The following is a 22,257-nucleotide window of genomic DNA, read 5'->3' on the forward strand; positions in this document are numbered from 1 at the left end:
GCTGCTCTGTCTGTGCCCGCGAATCCTCCTTCCTCGACCATCGAAAAGTAAGGTGATAACCCCTTCTTCTCCCTTACTACTGTTTTACCAGCATACTAAGTCCCTAGTCAAGTCCTAGCCCCAGCCAAAGTCACGGTCGTCGCCATCGCGGAGACAGCCGTGCCATCGCTGATTGGCATTGACGTTCCCGACTGACCATAGGTCGAATCACCATACCCTTTGTACAGCTTGTGCCTCAGGATGTTTGCCGCACCCTCTCTAACCAGATCGACTATTAGAGTATCAATGCTCCTAGGAACGCGATCACCGTGCCTGCTACCCCAATCTGGATGCGTTCTGCACATGCACCAGATTTACATTCGAGTTCCCTGTCAATCCAGAAGCCGTATGGATATGACATCAGCGTCACAGCGTGTCCCATAGAGTCTTCTACGTGACCCTAGGAGTCCTTCACCGTTTGAGGAGCGACACGACCAGAACGTAGTTGTCCACCGCAGCATGTCGCAGCCATCATCCGTCTCATCTCTGCTGATCATTCTTCCTCTCAGGGGATGATCTGTCCAAACCTGTGCTACAGAATTGTGTTCCCGGGAAATATGAACATCTCTATTTAGACAGTTCCTCAAAATTCATAGACAATCTCCGAAAACGCGAGCATCTTTATTGCCGCACCTGTTCGCAGCTATCACCAAATCTAGCAGTAGTCGTCTTTATTTTACCGCTATCTTGGACTCAGTGGACAGTTACCTCCTCATGCACTCCTCCGCTCTTCACTAGGCACGCTACCATCCAGTATTGGTGTCTAGTCAAGCCTTGCATGATCTCTTTGGTTTGATTCAGCGTAACACATTGACTCCAAGCAAATGTAAGAACTAACTAGTACTAATCGGCGGTTTAACAAAACAAAAGTCCTTTGCTTGATTATTTTGGACAATGTTGTCAAATCGTCGCGTAGAACATGTTTCTGGCCCAATTCTAGAGCAAAATATCGTAATATTGTGGTAAGAAACAGGAAACAAGAGGCGCATGGGATCTTTTTGATGATGTTTGAGGTTTTGCCTACTGGTGGGCGATCCATGAGTTCTAGATACCCGATGGGCACGTGTATGTGTATGAAATTTCGTCTGTCAATCTTTGTGATCATAGACTGAGTCAGATATTTTGGGTGACGGATCAGATATAGATATGCTTTACCTGTAACTAACTCAACATATTAACATCCCTAATTTTATTTCCTAGTGGCCCCATCTTGCAGTCTACTTCGTACCAAAAATATTATGCAACTTGCGGGAACAAAGACCTATTGTTCATGGACCCACTCATATGGTCTGGTTAGACCATATACATGGGGGACACACAGGGTCCTAGTGCTGGCCGCTGCCAGAGACTCTAGGCGATGCCACCCGGACATGGAGAGACCCGAAAGTCCAAATTAATTACTTACATTTTTCTTCAATCTTGCAAGAAATGTCTATTTCCACTAGGAAGAAAAAACAAAATTCTATTGGGGATGAAGTCATAAGCATGTGTTTTTGTCTAAGTATGTAAACTACGCATGTATAAATATATAACTTGTAAATGGTACAATATGTAAGTCCATACACTAAATTGTAACTATAATCTAACTCATGTGTGTATAAGACCAGCCTTTATTATTATTAAGAAAAATTGCAAAAACTCACATGCAATGTGCCTTGATACTGAACCGCCTATCACAACCATCCACAATGCAACTAAACTGTAACACCCTGATTTTTAATTTCATAATTTTTTAAATTTTTTCTAGAATTTAATTAGATTTAAATAAATAGAATATGTTAAAACATATTTTCTAAAATAAATTTAATATTGACATAGCTTATATCTTGGTTGAAGTGCATTCATGCTGAAAATAGGTATTAGGATTTTTATGGTGTGAAAAATTAGTTTTGAAAGCACCATGGAGCACCGTTTAGAATTTTAGAAAAGTTTAAAATTATTTTCCATCAAAGAAAAATCATTTTTCTCTCCTTGGGCCGAGTTTCCCTCCCCTTCCCCTTTTTCCTTTTCTTTTTAGGCATGCTCCCTCTTTCCCTCTTGGGTTGAGCTAGTTTCTCTCCCCTCCTTCCCCTGCCTCCTGCCTGGGCCATGCCTCGGCCTAGCAGGCTGCAGCTCCTCCCCGCTTCTCTACTCGCGCTGTCCCGTCTCCTCTCCAGCTCGAATGACGTGTGGGCCCTGCCTGTCGGACTCGTCCTCGACCTGGAGACTCCATGTTGCGCCGTCGAGTTCGGCTCAGACTCGAATTGCGCTGCTGAGTTCGGCTCAGACTCGAATCGCACTGTTGCCCCTTGCTGGACCCATGTGTCGCTCCCACCTATAAATTGCGGCCGATCGTGCCTTGTTTCCCCACACAAAAATCCTAGAATCCCGAGCCCTAGTGCATCGCCATTGAAACCCTAGCTCCCTAATGTCGTTGCCAATGCCACCCCCGGCTGAGCTCGACATTGCGCTGGTCTGCTACCTATTTGCCATCGCCGATCCACCTGCAAGCTTCATCGCCGCTGGCTGAGTGCTCGTGCCGCGCTGCCCAAGGTAAACCCTTAAACGGGTTCACCATAGCGTCGACAATGTTTTCGCCGCTCGCTGTTGAATCCCGAGCCCGAAGACAGGGTTTGCGCATGCACCGGTGAGTCTGTCGCTGCTGTTCCCCTCCGTCCACTGTTGTTCTCTGTCGTCGGAACCAAACGAGAAACCCGGTTGCATATTGGCCATGGGATCCAAAAGCTACGATCTAGATTAGATTTAGAATACCCCTTCGCCGCTCAATCACTTGGCACCATGTGTCCCCTTCGTAATCCCAATCAATGCCACATCATCACCATGTCATCATCCACTTCATCGCCCATGTCAGCAGATGAGCCGACGTGTCAAGCCCAATCAGAAGGCACGTCAGCAAAGCTTTTTGCGAGTCGTTCCAAATTAGAAAAAAATTGGCAATTTTGCACTTTAGCTCCTGAATGTTTCTATATTTACCAAAAAGGCCCTATCTTTTAACAGTGTAGTCACTAAACCTTTTCATATTTACAAATAGCTCCCTCTATTTTTACAAAAAGGCACACGCCCTTTCTATTTTATTCAAAATAGGTCCTTTTCTTTTTCAGATTTAACCATGAACTAGTTTTTAGCGTAACTTTCTCGTTCTAGCTCCATTTTAGACTATTTTTGTTCTCACACGTTCATACCAACGTGTACTATCTTTTAGTACCTTTTTGATATATGTTAGCTATTGTTTGGTATACTGTTCTTAGTTAGTTTTGTGTGTGTTTTTCCGATATGTATTAAGAGCAGACGAAGAGCAGTTCGAGAATCTCCAGGATCAAGTCTTTAAAGAGTTCGAGCAGCAAGTTGGAAGAGGCAAGTGTCCTTGAACATTCTGATCCTAATTTTTGAAAATCCATCTTTATTTCAAATATGCATGCTGTTAATTCTGAATCATATTTACTTTTAGTACTTTGTTTCATATTTTCCTTATCGCCCTAGTTATCAATAGTTGTTTTGTTAGGTAGCTTATGCTTAGCTTTGCACAAGGGTATGGATAGGTTATTGGTTAAACACGACTAATAAACTATACAACTATGAGTTGAGGAATTCTAGTAATTGTGTAGCGACATGGAATATAGGGATATCGAGCAGAAGGTTGGTTGATGATGGTGCATGAAGGCACAGGTGTGTGAAGCACTATGGTTGGTGGTAGTGTCTGCTCAGTATCTTAAGGATCGGTTTATGGAACGGGTAACCCTGATTAATAGTTTAACCATGAGGCTTATATAGGTATGACCTGGACAATTAATTAGCTGATCCTTAACATAGAATGAGCTAATGGTGGTGTAGGAAGGGAAGAGTAATTCTTTCTGGAGCTACAAGGCGCAAGAGAGGGCTTCTGGGTGGTGTGGCTCTACTTTGATGGTGGTGAAACCTCAACATGCTTATTCTTGTTGGGAGGATGATTTGTAACGGCCTTGTAGTGATCTCCTGGCAACACACCATTGGTGTGTGTTAAGTGTTTCGCGAACACGACAACATGGATATCACGACTCATGGGTAAAGTTGGATGACCTCTGCAGAGTGTAAAACTGATATATCAGTCATGCTCATGGTTAAGAGTGGTGTGGCCCCTTCATATGATTAGTTCATATCGTTTAGATGGTTTGGTTGGATGATTTGTTACCTGTGATGGGTAGCATGTGGATGTTTCTTGGTTACCTGCGATGAGTATCAAGTCGGTTGGTTTGGAAACTTGATGTGGATTTCAGGTAGTTGGGGAACATGTGGAGATGTTTCTAGAGGATAGTAACATGACGAATCACCTAGTTAAATATGATGCTTTTATAACTGTTACATTAGAATAGTTAGCATTATGCAAATTGTACATGTTATAACATATTTCTTTATTTAAGTTTACATGTCATTTATTTCCCACACTTGCAGAGTACGACATGTGCATCCTGTATCAGTCCCTCAATAAGTAGCTGATACGCATAAAATTCAACAGAATGATATCAAACACATACTTCAAATAAAATAATTAAAATAATTACCTAAAAGGCGCAAAAGATGGTCTGGTGGACAAGGATCCACATCAGACCAGCTAGGTAGTAGAGCCTACAACGGAGCGGAGCGAACAACGATACAACCCAATGCCATAGGCAACTCGGGTGCGGATGCGACCTTAGACTTCTTCTCTTTCGATTTCAACTGGGTTGAGGTTGATCTCCATCTCAATAATCTGAAAGCAACAAGACTGAGTACGGAAGGTACTCAACAAGTCCTATACTACTTCAAAAGGTTGATAGATGCATAATGGATATTTCAAGGATAAGACTTTACGGCACAGTTTTAAGCATAAAACAGGTTTTGTGCAGGTATCCAGTTATATTCTCCATTGTTAACCTTTTGAAACAAAGGTAGCCTAGTAACAAAACTTTTGAAATAGTTTTAAAATAAGATAACCTAGTACCAAAGCTTTTGAAACAGTTTTAAACAAGGTAACAAGGTAATAAGCTTTCGAAACGATTTAAACAAGGTAACCTGGTAACAAAGCTTTCGAAATAGTTTTAAATCAAAAAACAGTAACAAGTTATATTTAGGGGTTTTTCGGTCTTGGAAGAGGCTACACCTCACTCCACAGTCCCTTATCCTTTCTCCAATCCTTTAGATCCCTCACTTGAAGAAACATCCTTGATGATTACTTTGATTTCTCTAATGAGTTCTTATTTGCACTTGATTTCTGAATATTTTTAGTTCTTATTGTTGATCACCGCATTGATAATGATAATTTGATTGGTGTTATTAGTGTGTGTCCATGGAAATTATATTTTGATACTTCGGCTTGTAGAGAAGGTTAATGTGTTGGTATTGTTTTAGTTTCACCTAGACGTGCTGTTTTTGAAACATCGGTTCACTTAGAATACTTTTGTACCAACAATCAAGCCGAGTATAAAGCTCTTTTGTTAGGTTTGCAAATTTTAGAATCCATGGGCGTGAAACATATAGAAGCATTTGGTGATTCATTATTAGTGGTGCAGTAGGTTTCTAAAGTTTTTCAATGTTTTGATGGGTAACTAAATAGCTACTTAAATAGATGTTTAGATATCATAGCAAATTTAGATGATTTTACCTTCACTCATATATCTAGAGAAGAAAATATGAGAGTAAATAATTTAGCACAACAATCGTTTGGTTATCGAATGAGTAGAGGGATGTTCTTTGTTGTTGTTGGCTTGTGCTACTATTTATTTGGCCGAACAGCAAGGAGAGGGTTCGGTTTTGTCCAAAATTTCAGATTTGTCTATACTTAAGGATTGGAGAAAGCCAATGATTGAATATTCAAAAAATCCTAGTTCGTTGGTAGATAGAAAAGTTAGGCGACAAGCTTTAAAATATGTGATATTGGATGATAAATTATATTGTCGAACCATAGATGGATTGTTTTTAAAGTGTTTAGGTTTGGAGCAAAGTAAAATTGCTATGGGTGAAGTGCATGAAGGGATTTGTGGTACACATTAGTCGGTTCATAAAATGATATGGTTGTTAAGAAGAGTTGGTTTTTATTGACCGACTATGTTTGATGATTGCTCTAGATATTACAAAGGATGTGAAGCATGTCAAAAGTTTGATAATATACAATTAGTTCATGCTTCTATGTTGCATTTTGTCATCAAACCATGATCATTTCGTGGATGGGCTTTAGATTTCATTGACCAAATTCATCATTCATCTTCCAAAAGTCATCGCTTTGTTTTGGTTGCTACATATTATTTCACAAAGTGGACCGAGACCGTTCCGTTGAAGAACATGACGTGTAAAGAGGTAATCAAGTTTATTTTGGAGCATATTATTTATAGGTTCGGTATACCATAAACTTTAACTATTGTTCAAGGTTCCTCCTTTATTTCTCATCAAATGTGTGAATTTGCTGAATCATTTAGAATTAAGCTTCTCAATTCCTTACCATATTATGCTCAGGCTAATGGACAAGCCAAGTCAAGCAATAAAATTTTTATTAGCTCATAAAGAACAAAATAGAGGAACATCCAAAAAGATGACATAAGGTTTTGAGTGAAGCATTGTGGGCTCATAGTATATCTAAACATAGTGCTACTAAGGTTACTCCTTATGAGTTAGTATATGGACAAGAGTTTATTTTGCCCGTTAAGGTAAATCTTGGCGCATTGAGAGTGGCACGAAAAAATGACTTGTTGGTCATGGATTATTATAATGCTATGATAGATAAGATAGATGACCTTAATGATGAAAGGCTTAGTGCTTTGAGAGAGATTGAGAAAGATAAAGTGAGAGTAGCTAAAGCCTACAATAAGAAAGTAAAAGAAAAATCGTTTCAAGTAGGAGATTTGGTTTGGAAGACGATTTTACCTATTTGGTCTAAAGATAATAAGTTCGGGAAGTGGTCTTCTAGTTGGAAAGGTTCTTTTAAAGTCGCAGGAATTGTACCCAAAAATTCATACATGCTGCAATATTTACAAGGAGACAAGATGCATCGAGCTATCAATGGGAAATACTTGAAGAATTACTATCCAAGTGTTTGGCAAATGCTTGAGGCGGTAAGTATTCATGGCTGGTGTAGTTTATCATTGCCTTAAGATATTGTGCATGGCCAATGTAGTCATCATCGCTCTACGAACGTACATACATGGCCGACATATTGTTGTATCGTCCTAAGTAATAGTTAAAGGTAGATAATGAGTTATCTGTGATCATACTATATAAAAGTGTTTTTTCGGTAGTGAGCTTTACCAAAAACAAGGGACATATGTTGATAGCAAAAAATGGCATAACCTATATTTTTTTTTAATGTCGTATAGTCCGGTGTTGAGGTTATGTGGTTGTCAGACTATCCGATGAGTATAGGTTAGTTTTTTCTGAAAAACTTGGTCTCTGGAAAAATTAGTCAATTGGAGTGTTGCATAGTCGCCGGACTATCTGGTGAACGTAGGTATGATTTCTTTGGTGAGAAAATTGCTCTCTGCAAGGATTGATCTGGCGAAGGTTCCACTGACAACACCGTACCATCCAATGTCTATATTTCAAGAATCTTGTAGAAGGTTTGCTCTCTGCAAGAAATCGTCCATTGAAGCATTGATGTTCACACCGGATTACCTAGTAAGTTCAATGACAAAACTTGTAGAGAGAATTGCTCTTTGAAAAAATAGTCCGGCGATGCATCCGGTAGACGCCGGACAATCTGGTGTGAACAAGTGAAGATTTTTTAAAAGAGTTTGTTATCTGGAAAATTTGGTTCAATGCAATACTCCGGTAAGTGCAAATCAAGTGCTGGACTATTCGGTGCATGTTATGAAAGGATTTAGAGTTTAGATGAGTTATACTCACCGGATAGTTCGGTGATAAAAAAAATTGTTCTTACCGGACCATCCGGTGTTCAGTCTGAGTCCAACTCGAGTTGGATTCGTAGATCTATTCGGATTCTTTTCACGTTTTTAACCGAACAGTTTGTGTTTAGAGTTAAAATAGAGGCCTGGTTTGATTCTCTAGGTCAAGATCATGCCTCCTTATAAATAGTTGAGGTGTGAAGACCGATTACAACAATAACTGGATCAATTGCAAAATTACATCTACTTTTGTTTTTTCTATTTTACTGCATATTAGGGTAGCTTTAGAGTGATTTCTCGCTGCTACTTCGAATCCTTACAATTTGGGTGGGTAATTTTTTATCGATTTGTTTGTAAATCGTTCCGGCGGCAGCTCTCAAGATTGCCGATCGAAATTATTTGCTCATTTGCTCATAAACAAGTTGCATGCGCTGCGAAAAGATCGCGCCAACGGCTGCCGACGAATTGAGGACTTGAAGAGGATGGAGACCTGCTGCTTGGCCTGGATGGCGCCATGCGGCATGTGGAAGCTGTTGATGAGGTGCGACGTCGCCGACCAGCTCGGGCACGTCAGCTTGTAGCTGATGATCACGATCTTCCGCAGCGGCACGATGGAGAAGAGCCCCACGAAGGTTTCGTGGTATAGTTGGTTATCATGTCAGTCTAACACGCTGAAGGTCTCTGGTTTGGGTCCGGGCGAAGCCATGTATCGTTCTTGCTTTTTATTTTTACCTTTGCCAACGATCATAGACATAGCAGATGTTGCTGTGGTTTAAACAATGGAGCTGAATCTTGTTGTTTTGTACCTAAGGAAGGCTCTTCTTTCCTTTCATCCAACACCAAAGATTATCGCTTTGTTATATATCGACGCACTCTCAAAGCATTTGGTTTACTAAAAAGTTTTTCTACGACGTAGAATACATTTACTACATAACCCCGCCAAACAAGTAATGCATCATTTGAGCATGAATAATCTACATTGCTGAAAATTGGACTAAATCTTTTAGTAAAAACAGTCGACAGATGCACAGACAACGCCAGATTGCTCTTCTCCCCCCTTGTTGTTGCTCTTGCTCTCACAGATGGTGAGATGGATGGATTCGGTGTCCAAAGATTGGAATGGAATTTCTTTCTGTAATTAGACCCTTCGTCTCGCCGACAACGCAAGATGGATCTTTCAGCCGGCCATTGCGTTGCTTCCTCCATGATAGATAGCTGCAACTTTTGGCTCTTGAATTCAAAAGAATAATTCCTTCGCCAAAAAAAATCTCGGAAGGAATAATCTATGCGAGAGCAGAACGTATTAGTGTATGGGTACTAAGATAAGCAGGCTTGACTTTAGGTGGTGTCGGCTTGACTAAAGTTCTCAGATATTTTTTTCTTGTACTCAAGATAGAGACGGTAAAAAGGGGGAAAACAGAGTAATCTTGACTTGTTCATTTTGTTGGTATGTGTGGAAAACAAGCATGGCTTTATGATCTTGTCATACAGGTGAAAATCAAGTGAATTAACTTATGTGTCAACCTAAAATATATAAAAGTATACTAATATGATACATGTCTTTCTCGTTTATGCACATATTGAATTAGGTAAGGGGGCATTAAGTATTTGGTTGTAGTTAATCTTCATTGATAAACCAAATACTTCACAAACTGAATCTGCTAACTGCTGTACCTGTCAAATCTTCATCTGGCTTCTTAGCATGCCCTAGTCTGTTGGTCCGAGGGCTTGTTCTGATGTATTCTATCAATTATGAAAAAATCTTTCAAACTACTCTGCAAGATCTCTTTATTTACTCACCTCTATTTCTTATTGGAGCAACTAAGTCTTCTTGTTACCTTCCATTTTACTTCAACCTGTGGGAATTTTCACAAGAAGTTATGTTTTCATGAAACATGGTACAAAACTACTATAAATCAGCAAGCTCCAAATAAGATGCTAGTATCTTGCTATGAATCTGATACTGACTGGATGTTTTTACCTTCATGCTCACAACAGACAACTCGTGCTGTCTGGGGATGGCAGTTAGGAGGCCCAAGGTGGCACAAGAGTTGATTCTGAAATGGCAGAATGAAAATTCAGAAACTGGAAGGCCACTAAATGCTGAGGTAATTTCGAAGGCACTTGCTACTGGGTCCTGGTTGATGAATGAGGGCTTTTAACTTGGCGTGCATTTTATACAGTGTGACCTGATTGTTGTCTGCCGACATATTATCTTTTTTTTTTCCAATTTGATGCGTTAACATAAATTTGAGCTTCTGATTTTATTGAGTCAAGATGAGCTCTATGTGAATATTAAGCAATATGTATGTACTTAACTACTTTTGTTGCCTATGTGCATGGTCACACTTGACATCTATAATCAATCACAAGAGATGCATATCTTGATAGGTAAAGACTAAGGACACACTTATAAACCATAACTATTGATTCGGTTCAGCTACAGGCTATTTGACATTGTTGAAACATTACTCTTTAAGGTTATGGAACTTGACCTGCTCTCCCTCGATTCGGTTGTAAAATTTGCTTATGCCTGGAATGCTCGTATGGCACCCCTACACGTGTGGATCAACAATGCTGGCATCTTCTCTATAGGAGGTCTGTACCCTTTATTATTAACACGAACCTTTGGATTTTGACTTACAAAATCGATTCAGGTTTTGTTTTAACATAGTAGAGTAATTAAGGTGTACCAGAGATAATCAACTCTTTCCCTTTCATGTAGAGCCTCCGCGTTTTTTAAAGGATGGTCACGAAGAACACAGGCAAGTGAACCATCTTGCACCTGCATTACTGGCCATGTTGCTTATACCTTCCCTTCTTCGAGGTTCTCCCAGCAGAATTGTTAACGTCAATTCAATTGTGATTTTTCTACTCTCACTAGTTCTGCTCTAGTGGGTACCGCGGGCACAGTTTCCTACCATGAATGCAATCGTCAATTCAGAATCAACTAAGTAGCAATTCTATGATTCTTTTGTGAATACGTTACCAACATCTGACATGTTTGTATTCAATTACAGATGCACACGGTAGGTTTTATTGATGCTGAAGATATGAACTTGAGATCTGGAAAAAGGAAATATAGAAGTTGGTTGGGATACGCAAATAGCAAGTTCGTGCAGGTACTATATTTGTTATGGATTGTTAATAGAAGGTTGTTCCCTTTGAAATGCTAGCTCTCTTTTTATACTTTATAACTGTTTTCTTCTGTTCCATTGCAGTAAAAAGTACTTCCCTTTAACCTATCCATGCATGTTATTTCTTGTTAGTTAGGTCTCAATTATTTTTTTTCTGAAACATGCAGGAGAATGCATGTCTTTATATTAAGAAAAGGAGCCCACAGGTACCAAATAGATTACATATATGCGCTTGTTCATATACATCAACGACCTCAAAAGCAAAGCCTCAAAAGCAAGGCCAAAAACTCAGGCCAACAAGGTAGACAACCCTTTTGCCCCCGCCCTCGCCCACAGCCATGCCTCATGAAGGACCTCCCGAAGCAGCTTTGGCATTTGCGCACGCTCACCGTCGAAGACGCCTCGATTTCGTTGATTCTCAATTATTATGGTTACCTCTCAGGTAAAATTTAGCAGCATGCTTCGTAAGAGAATTCCTGCAGAAGCTGGCATCAACGTTCTTTGTGTCTCGCCTTGGATTGTCAACACGAATGTTGTGAGTACCACCATTCCTGTTTCTTTCCTTTTTCTTTTGGTCCAATCATTTGTGCTGTTTTAGGAGGTGAAAATGATAACTTCCTTACAACATGTCCGCGTACTCAACATTCACATTTTGAGAAATATATGAAGGGTTAGGTAGCAATCTCTTTTGAGTAACTGAACATAATGACAAATGAAAGGAAAAAACCTCAATTAAAAGGCGCATATGTTGTTACATGATTGGTTCACATGCATTATGAGTTCCACCACTTTCCCTAACGAAGTATCTTTATCACTCATCCTGATGAACCACAATACCTTCGCAATACAGTTTATCAACCCATTCTTCTTTCCTTCTTTCTGTTTATTACTAAATGTTAACACTCGTTACATTACACAGGCAAGAGGTCTTCCCAAAATTGTTGTAGCTGCATATCATTTGATTCCCTACTTCATATTTGATGCTCAACAAGGTGAAGTTATTGAACTTCTGCTGTTGCCTTCTGTCAGTTAACAACTTGTACATCTTCTGATACACACAAATATTTCGTTCTAGATCTAATTCAGGTTCAAGAGGTACACTATTCGCGGCATCTGACGCCCAAGTTTCAGAATGCTGAGAGATGCTGAAGTCTGAAGACTGACCTGTTTGTGCTTGCATTTCATACGACTGTAATCTAATGAATGCATCTGAAGAAGCACACAACCTTGAAACTCAGCTAGTTTGGGAGAAGACTCTTGAGATGATTGGCCTCCCATCAGATGCCCTGGAGAAGCTCAACGCAGGGGAATCAGTTCAGTGCCGCTATGGACAACAGGAGGCACAGTGATGGACCCAGGGCCCGAAGACCCTGGGCACCCGCCCGGGCTCCGCCCCGACCCACCTCTGTACCTCTATATAGGCTATGAGAAAATTCGTGACTTGGACCGGTTAAATTTTGGGCAATGCCCAACTTGCACAAGCACAGGCTCCTTGAAATCCCTATGTCCGCCACTGAGGAGGCAGAATAGGATATCACATAGATCCAAATCATACCGCTTTTAGTTTGCAGTTTAGTAGTGGGTCTGTTCCAGTTTGTTTTTTTATTAGAGCACCTTTTGTTATATCATTTTTTCTCATGTTTGGTGGACCTCGGAAAAAATATGGAAAAAGAAAAAACTGAGTTTGTTAACAATTATGCATCTTTGCTCTAGTTTGAGGTCATGGGGAGTTTTTTTCTGGTGCAAAAAGGATATCGTAAATTAGTTGTAGAAACACATCTCATCCATTATTTGTGATCAATGATAGTACTATACTAGAGACAAAAAAATGGATGAGATATATATTCTGAGCTCATTTTCCCTCTTAAGCAATATTGATTTTTGCCGAACTCCAAGTGCAAACAGATGTTCTTAGGGTGAGCAAACTTCATTTCTAGTATCGCAGACAAATTACATGGATCGGCTCTGGATCGTGTGATGATTTACTTTATCACAATGTTTTTTCCGCTGTGCATGTGCTCGCATGTCCAACTCTGACGAGTAGTAGCAAGTCTCTACAAAAATCCCTGAAGCTCAAGGCGGAATCTTGAAGGGGAAAAGAAAAAATAGCAGGCAAAGTTTCGACAGGTCATGCTAACAGACGAGACAAGAGAGCAATGGAAATATTTGCCGAGTGGAGGGTTAAGATCCATATTAATTACAGGCATCACCCCTCAATGGAACAAGTAAGAGTTGACAAGAACTGCTGGAAACGACAGTTGCAGCAATAACATGACCGAATAAGTAAGATCATCTTCAATCATATTCTTTTCATTTCGTTTCCTTCCCGTTCTCATTTTCATTCCCTTTATTTTCTCTTGTCTTCAACAGTTTGGAGGCAACCACTGCCACATTGCCATCCCAGCGCTTTTGTTGCCTGGAGCTTGCTGTGGTGGAGCAAATGGAGTAAAAACAGCGGGATGGAATGCAGTTGGATGAGGGAGATGTGGAACAAATGTCACTAAAATGGAGACAATAATAATTTACTCCCCAAATTAGAAATGTTTAGGGTAACATTGTATTTTTCATCTGCGAACAAATGAAAGGCCCCAAGAAAATTTACACCTCACGTTCTCGCTTTTATATATAATCACACATACATAGAACAATGTAAAGATCGTAATAATGAATTAGCATCAGAAATCAAGCTTCCATTCAAGATCCAAACACAAGTGGTGCAACTATACAGCTTAAGAAAGTAGAAACATGTGTTGGGATATTTTTCTTTTAGCCGAGTTGTTTGGATATAAACCACAAAAATTATTTTTAAACGAGATAAACTGCAAAATATCCTCTTTAGCTTGGAGCCTTTATCATTTACTTATTCTTCTTTCTTGGAGAGAACAAATGCCCTTTTCTCTGAAATAAAAAGGATAAATCTTCAGCTTATATATCCTCCTCACAGAATGGCAGCAGTGGGGGCTATATAATCTGTGGAGAGCCATGATTATGAGGCTGGTAAAAAGGTAAGTAACTTCCTGGTGTTGGACTTTCGGTCCATCAAAATGCAGAAAGGAAAGAAAAGATGTCTGCACCTCACTCCACTGGAGACCTGTCTACATACACTACACACACAGATGAGAGATGGATGAATGCTGCTCCACTGAGGCACTGAAGCAATGCAATGCCATCAGTCCAAGTGCTAGCTGCAGATTCTTTTCTCTGCATGCCTCTCCTTTATACCCCTTCCACAAAATCAATGGATGGATGGAATGGAATGGAATAGATGGATTCCCTCCTTTTAATCACCAACTACAAAGAGTGCATGGGTTTGCAAACACCTAGAAATGTGCCTGCCAATTTACTTAATTGTTTTGTAGTACTGGATGATCCACTACTACGGCCTAACTGCGTCTCATCACCGCTAGGAAACTGTATAGTTTTTTTTCTCTGAAATAAAAGACTGTCCACTTAAACACTAATGATGAGCTAGTTTGTCTAATTTCCTGGACCAATTAAGCACATTATTTTCCCAAACATTTTTCCTTGGCTGAGGAAAGCCCCAAATGTAGCAATGTGCCATAGGAAAAATGAATTATCTTTTTTTTTCCTAAAAAACATACAATTGAATTCTAGATGCGCATATTGCAGAAAGCATCTGAAAAACTTTGAGCAAAATCAAGATGTTTTTTGGGCAACTGAAAAAAAATCTAGGTATGGAACTGCCTAGTCATGTAGTAGATGATCTACATCCATCTTGAACTGCCTAGTCATGTATTCCAATGTTTCATAAATTTCCCTTCGAGCGTCATGTGTCTTGTCCTCTACCAAGAATTCATGGACAACACCATCAACTTCAATCCAACTACACCCTGGTTTTTTAAATATCTTCCTAGTCAACATTTGCTGCCTCATCTCTCGAGCTTCTCTCCATTTATTTGATGAGGCGTACATGTTCCAAAGAAGCACATAAACCCCATCATCCCCTGGTTCTCTCTTTATAATTTCCTTTCCAGCAATCTCAGCCATTCTATCATTGCCATGAACTAGACATGCACTAAGAAGTGACCTCCATATAACAATATCAGGTTTCATGTTCATATCAGCTATCAAAGCTTCTGCTTCCTTTAGTAGTCCTCCCCTTCCCAACAGATCAATCATGCAACCATAGTGCTCAAGCTGGGGATCAATATTGTATATGTCACACATTATACCAAACAACTCTCTACCTTCTTCAATTAATCCAGCATGGCTGCATCCTGACAAAACTGAAACAAAGGTTACACTGTTTGGAACCACCCCAGACCTAAGCATATCCCAAAAGAGCTCAAGAGCTTTCCTCCCATCTCCCTGGACAGTGAAACATGAGATCACAGTTGTCCATGTGAATGCATCCTTCAATTGAACTTCTTGGAACACGGAAAATGCCATCTCGATACTTCCACTCTTTGCATACATATCCATAAGAGCATTGCTAACAATTATGTTTGTGCTGGCATTACATTTGCTTCCATATCCATGAATAACACGTCCTAGATCCAGGGCACCAATGTCAGCACAAGCTGACAGTACACCTACAATTGTGACATGAGTAGGGTGATGGCCCTCCAATACCATCCTGCCAAAAAGCTCTAGAGCTCGTACAGGTTGCCTGGCTTGTACATGACCAGTGACTAATGTTGTCCAAGAAACTGCACTCTTCACATGCATCTGATCAAAGAAGGATAACGCTGAATCAACACCAGCACACTTGATATAACCATGCAGCATGCTACCCCAGGTGACCTCATCTTTCAGAAACATTTTATCAAACACCAATAGTGCATACTCAAACATCCCACATCGACAATACATATCAATCAAAGCATTGCCAACCACCACCTCAGAGTTCAACCCAAGCCGGAAAATCAGGCCATGCACCGCCCTACCGATCCGTTGATCACAAACACCGCCAGAAGCCGTGAGCGCACCGACGACCGCAAAACCATCAGGCCGGTGACCAGCAGTAACAACATGCGAAAACAAGGATACAGCCTCATGGTGGCGATCTAACTGGAGGTGGAGCGACATGAGGCTAGTGAAGGAGATAAGGTCAGGGCGTGGAATCTCATTGAACAACTTGCATGCATCGGCCGAGCGGCCAAAATTGGCATAGCAGCTGAAGATTTTGCAGGAAATGGACTGGTGGTGGGGGTGGAGACCATGGGCGACGACATGGGCATGGATTTTCTGGAGCTCTCTTAGCGTTTTGCACTGGGCGAGAAGATGGTGGCAAATGCTTCGATTCATCTACCTCCCCCTCAAGGAAGCAAAATCTGTACCTGAAATTAGAGCTAAAATTAAAATCAAATCCGTTGCTACTGTGTGAGCTCTATGTCAGAGCAAGTGCAGCTCGTGCAACTCAGTTTCAAAAAAAAAATGACATCATTAACTACATCCATTACTCGCGGAACAGAACTACCTGCAAATATTAGATCAAGGCGTTGCTAAAGCAACCCGAACCCTAAATCACATGAACAGGCTATGGAGTCGTATCAATCTGCACACTCCAGCTCATTCCTAAAACTCGGCTGGCCACCTTTTCTGATCCAAACATATTTCCTCGGTTCATAACCCAATCAATTGGTAAGTAAACAACGCAGATCGAGCTCAGAAGGCCGGCAAATCTAACCCAGCCGCAGATCCCGCAGAACACACATTGACACACACACACAAAGAGATCGCATCGTACCTGCGAGCAGGACGCCGAGCAGGAAGGCGGGTCCGCGAAGCCGATCCATCGCCGCCGCCACCGCCGCGACGCGTCGAAGCTCCTCTTCGCTTGGCGTGGAATCGAATCGAAGTGCGTGTCATGGACGGGGGCTCGGGATCAAGCTGCGCCCGTCGCGTTGGCCGTGACGTCACGGGTCCGATCTGGACCAGTAGGAGCGGGACGCGTGGACTGCCGGGCCAACACGGGCTCTCTCTGTGCTGAGGGAATCGCAGCCGTCCGTGCCGTCCGTCCGACGGCCGAGATGGTCTCCTGTCGCCAAGTTATGGGATTGGTTGGGCCTCCCTTCGCGGCCCAAAAATACACACACTTCCTAATGTAAAAAATATGACGAGTCGAGGAATAAATAAATAAACTAGCTCGTGGAATTTCCCGAGCTTTAATGGGATTTCTGCATATTGAGATATGCATCTCACGATTTTATTGAGCATAAAAATAATAGATTTGGGAAAATTATTTAGAGTCTGTTTGTTTAGGCTTCTGTTTTTCGTTTTTCTTAAAAGTTGTGCTTTTGGTTTTTCTGAAAAGCTAATATTAAATTTTAGATGTTAGTTTTTATAATAATTTTTTTACTTCTCAGCATACCAAAATACATAAAAAACAACTGTGAGCTAGCTTCTTAATTTCTAATTCATTTATTTAGAAACAGTTTTTTGGTGTGGTAAGTGTTTTCGGGCAACACGTTCCCCTCTGAAAACGATTCCCTCAAAAATTCTAACAATTCATTAAAACCCTTATCGATCCAACCATTGCCAGCCTTCATTTGCATCAGTGTCAGCACCATATGCAACTTGCTTTCCTCATGTTGATTAATGAACAGAGAAAATTCACTGGATTATTATTTAAATTCAAGACTTTAAAAATATATGTAACCCACATAGTAGAAAATTGGATCTAGATTTTAGGGCATTTGCAAATACGTCTTTGGTTTTTTATTTTTTTGCAAGGATGCCACTCAAATGACAGTTCTAGTGGTATTTTTGTAATTTTTTAATCGCAATAACGGTTCAAGTAGTAGCAGATTTATAATCATCCCTAGATTTTTATCTACACACCCACATCTATTTATATGTGACTTTAATCTACTCTTTAAATCATCTACAATGACAAAATTATGCTCTTGCTCATTTCAAAATTCAACACTAAGGAACAACCATCTAAATTTAAACCTAGAGCAATCTAGCAACTAAATCCAACTAAGAATAAATATAGATCGTCTCTATACATCTAATTTTTTTTAAATTAGATCTCAATTAAATTTCAAAATCCATAACCATAGAACAAGTACCAACTATCAACCCTAAAGCAATCTACCAAATAAATCTATCTAAAAATAAAATATAGACCATCTCACTAACCGAAGTAGTTAACTCCTCTAAATTTGGAATCCTGAACGCAAAAATCTTTCCTCCAACCGCAGGATGGCAAGAAAAATGGCGGGCGACGCTGTTTGCTTGGGCTCGAGTGGCTCTGTTCTCGTTGAGCTGGAGGAGAAGGTGGGCTTTTACATTGTATCAATATCGGTTGGTATGTGAAACTGGCATTGATAGTCAGTATTAGTGTTGGTTCGTTGCTGGAACTGATACTTAAGTATCAGTGTCGGTTTCAGCCACGAACCAGCATTGATAGTGATTATTGGTGTCGGTTCTTACCCACTCAGTCGTTGTTCGTGCGTGGGACTTTGAAAACCAGCATTGATGCACCTATAGTAGTGGTTCCTGTTAAACCGATACTGATGGGGCGTTCTGTAGTAGTGTCGACTTTCATCCGTAAAGATTCAATTTTTTTCTAGCTAGAATGAAACAAAAAATCAACTCGATCTGGCTTTCAACTATATGTAGCAAAAAAAACATTCAGATAGAAACAACTCGTATGTTGGGATCTTTCATTCGGATTTAACGGACTTTTAACTCCCACACTTCGAGGTTCTCAGCAACAACAATGGTGAGTATTTGAGCTGAGTACTAAGGTGGAACCAGTGAACGTTAGGGCATACGAAAATTTTAGGGTTTGGTGCAGTTCTCATTACTTGTGGAGGTGATGCTGGCAAGGTTGCTGGTGCGGCAATACCAGTGAAGGAGGGACGACCGGTGCGTGAAGGGGAAAGCACTTGAGTGAAGAATGTGGGGAAAGGAAGCCACTAATACTTGCGAAATGCGGCAAAAAAGAAATGAATTGTGCAGACGAGATCGTAAACACAGACAGGTATCACTGCAATTTCCTGTGCAGTATCTCAGGAGCTTCCTACCTCGAACATAATTGGTATTCCTGGTGCCTCCGGCTCCTATTTTCTCTTAAAAGCTTCATCACAGGGTCCTACTCTTCCATCTCATATATGATTACTTGGGTTGGGAAATAGGAGAATGAAAACGAGCAGCGGTGAGGCTAGAGGCTTGGTGTGCATATAAATGGGAAAACGAACACATTACTCATGTGCTGATGGTGTTGTACAACGTGTAGTTAGTGTTCATTCGATCTATCAATGTGACAAATGATTGGATATAGCATCTGCTCGCTCTGTTTTTAGTTGTTTTGTAGAAAAAAGCACACTAGAGAACGATACCCACAGACCTAGAGAACCAGATTTGGCCTGGTTTTTTTCTGTAAGTTAATCCCACGTGCATCCGAACTGCATAACTGCTCATAAAACACCATAAGTTTGCTCTCTAAGCATCGAACCATCCATGTTTCTCCCTTCTTTAGTGCCTTTCTGTCTACTTATTCCATAAGGCCATCTCCGGCAACGCCCTTTTTTCAGTGCTACAGTGATTTGCCGACCGGCCTCGCCTGCAACTGCTGTCCAGCAGATGCGGCATCAGCTTCTGCGGGGATGCGGCAGTGAGTCAGACATGGGAGAGGGACAGCAAATTTGCGGACTGAATAGAGATCCCGTAATACTGTTTATAGAGAATGACTGCGGATCTGAAGAAAGGAGGAGAGTAATAGAAGGTAGGAAATAGAGTAGTTACTGGAGATGTAAAAAATAGAGAGTACTGTAATAGTGTTAGAAGATATTGTAATAGTATTATAAGAGATGAATTTTTAAGTATCTGTTGGAGATAGTTTTAGACTAGGTCCTGATGATGTGACCTGTTAACTGATATATTTATCTCCTTATGCCTTGTATATTGGGAAAAAAATACCAACTTGAATTCCAAACTCATGTTAATAAATGTACAGAAAAAGGAAGAAACATATGTTGAGTTATTGTCTCAAACAAACCAATGTTTGGTACGGTACTAATGTGATAAACATAAACAACTTCAAATTGAACTTGTTTCCCTCAATAAATAAATGCTTGTGCTAACAAAATCCTACCTAATCGGAAAGTTGTTGGCGAAGTCACAAACCCTCCACTTTTCATTATAAAAACAATAATCTACAAATAGAACTTAATAATTGTCGTACTCTCATTTTCAAGTATTCGAAAACACTACACAGTCCACATTGTACCGCAGGTTCAACCATAAGAAAAAAAAAATGTAAGTCTCACTTGGGCAAAACTTATAGATTAGCCACGAGTCCCATGCAGCTCGACTTTTTCTGATGCTACCGTGTCGCCTGATGAGTGTGCTGCACGGGGCGAGTATGCATATCTCTGCAGCTTGCCAATGCGCAGATGATAATACCTTATTAATCTGCCAGAATTGGTTATGGTGTTCACTGTGCTTCTGTACTAGTGAAAAAAATTATCAGTAATATATGATAACAGATATTAGTGACGGGTTTTGTATCATCACTCTTATCACGTCACTAATGATAGGTTATTAGTGACGGATGATGACTCGTCATTAATAATATCATTAGTGACGGGTTATAACAGCGACCGTCACTAATGATTGAGTATTAGTGATATGTTATAATCTTCACCCGTCACTAATGACCGATGAATATTTTTCGTATTTTTTGATATGAAAAGTCAAAAAAAATATATTTTCACCCGAGCCATCTCAACGCAGCTCGTATGTCTCACAAGCCACACTTTTTTCATATTGTTTTCATATTTGCATTCCATAGGAATCAAACCCGCGACCTACTTCTCGCGTGTGTAGTCACTTTACCACCTCTGTCATCACGTAGTTGTGATAGAAACTAGATATTTTATCCTTTTAACCTTCTAATTTTGCCAAATTTCATCGAAGGTTATAATTTGATAGCTGCCCAGAGTGCATTTGGTAAAATAGGCATAAAGTTTGCATACGGATTCAGATTTTGACGTTTTTTTGCTCTACGGACATCTAAAAAAAACTGCATCCGTTTCTTCTTGACTCTGTCGTTTGGAGAATTTTTCAAGACAAAAAATGGCTTAGAAGATTGAGTTCTCGCCCTCGAAAGTTTCTTCACCTTTTTCAGAACGTATGTTTGTGTCCATAGCTGCCACACTTTACATCAAACTTGAGCAGAAATATATAATCGTTCATATTCTAGTGCTGCCCAGGTGAGAAAAAATAATAAAAAATAAAATAAAAATAAAAAATATTTGCGAATACCATCATTAGTGACGGATTACAAGTTGACCTGTCACTAATGATTGGCATATGATGAGCCGTCACTAATGAGTAGATTATTAGTGACGGATCAAGTTATGATCTATCACTAATGACTGATCTAAGATGACATATCACTAATAACTTTATTATTAGTAACGGGTCATAACTTGATCCGTCACTAATGATTGACCTAGGATGATCTGTTACTAATGATTCTATTATTAATGACAGATCACAACTTGATCCGTCACTAATGACTGATCTAGACCCGTCACTAATAAACTATCACTATTATTATTAGTGACGGATCATGTTACGACCCGTCGCTAATAATCACTCATTAATGATGGTCTATATCTGGTTACAATCAATCAGAAAGAACATTAGTGACGTGTCCTTATTAAATCCGTCACTAATAAAATATTAATAATATGTATTAAGTAGCTATCATTAATATATATCTTACTGACACCTCCGACTCCAAAGCCAAGCTTAATTATCAACTTCCTCTTGCGTACTACCATTTTCCTCTAATGCTACTAGAGCTATACACTCGTCCATTTCATAGACTGCAGCTTTTCTATCACTGTCGTTTTGAGCTGAAGATGAAATTACCTTCTGGTATAAATAGAGGAAACTAAATTTCACAAGTCGACACCTTCCATCACTTGTATGAGAACTAAATGCAATGAATGTCTCACAACTGCCATGTTGGAGTAAAATGGTCTAGTGATTGTTGGTTCCAGTCTATCCTTTCCTGAGATCAGAATTATACACATGTACTTCTTTTATTAACTATGGTACAACAAATTTATTGTCTCGCTAATCGAACTATCACAACTGAAATGGATAGCCCGTCGTCTCTTCTATCATGTGTTCTTCCCAGTCCTGATATCTCCATGTCTCATCTGTAAAACTACCCGTTCACTTTTGCACTGACGGCTGAGTTATGAACTCCATACGCCAACTTTAATTTACATAGAAAGATTTAAATA

At 40.1% G+C, this 22,257-nt stretch overlaps 1 protein-coding gene across 2 annotated transcripts; it reads right to left on the reverse strand.

Moving 5' to 3' along the window:
• Positions 1-14,589: 14,589 nt before the first annotated feature.
• On the reverse strand, positions 14,590-16,864 carry LOC133890856 (putative pentatricopeptide repeat-containing protein At3g49142). Of its 2 annotated transcripts, none has more exons than XM_062331465.1 (2): positions 16,734-16,864; positions 14,590-16,323 (listed from the first exon to the last, which is right to left on the reverse strand). In XM_062331465.1, exon 2 carries the CDS (start codon positions 16,289-16,291, stop codon positions 14,729-14,731), a length of 1,563 nt encoding a protein of 520 aa, XP_062187449.1. In that variant the 5' UTR covers positions 16,292-16,323; positions 16,734-16,864; the 3' UTR covers positions 14,590-14,728. The 2 variants fall into 2 exon arrangements, with proteins under 2 accessions (XP_062187449.1, XP_062187450.1); XM_062331466.1 differs by having other exon boundaries at positions 14,590-16,335; positions 16,734-16,856.
• Positions 16,865-22,257: the final 5,393 nt, after the last annotated feature.

This window comes from Phragmites australis, chromosome 14, assembly GCF_958298935.1.
Source record: "Phragmites australis chromosome 14, lpPhrAust1.1, whole genome shotgun sequence".
Lineage (NCBI taxonomy): Eukaryota > Viridiplantae > Streptophyta > Magnoliopsida > Poales > Poaceae > Phragmites > Phragmites australis.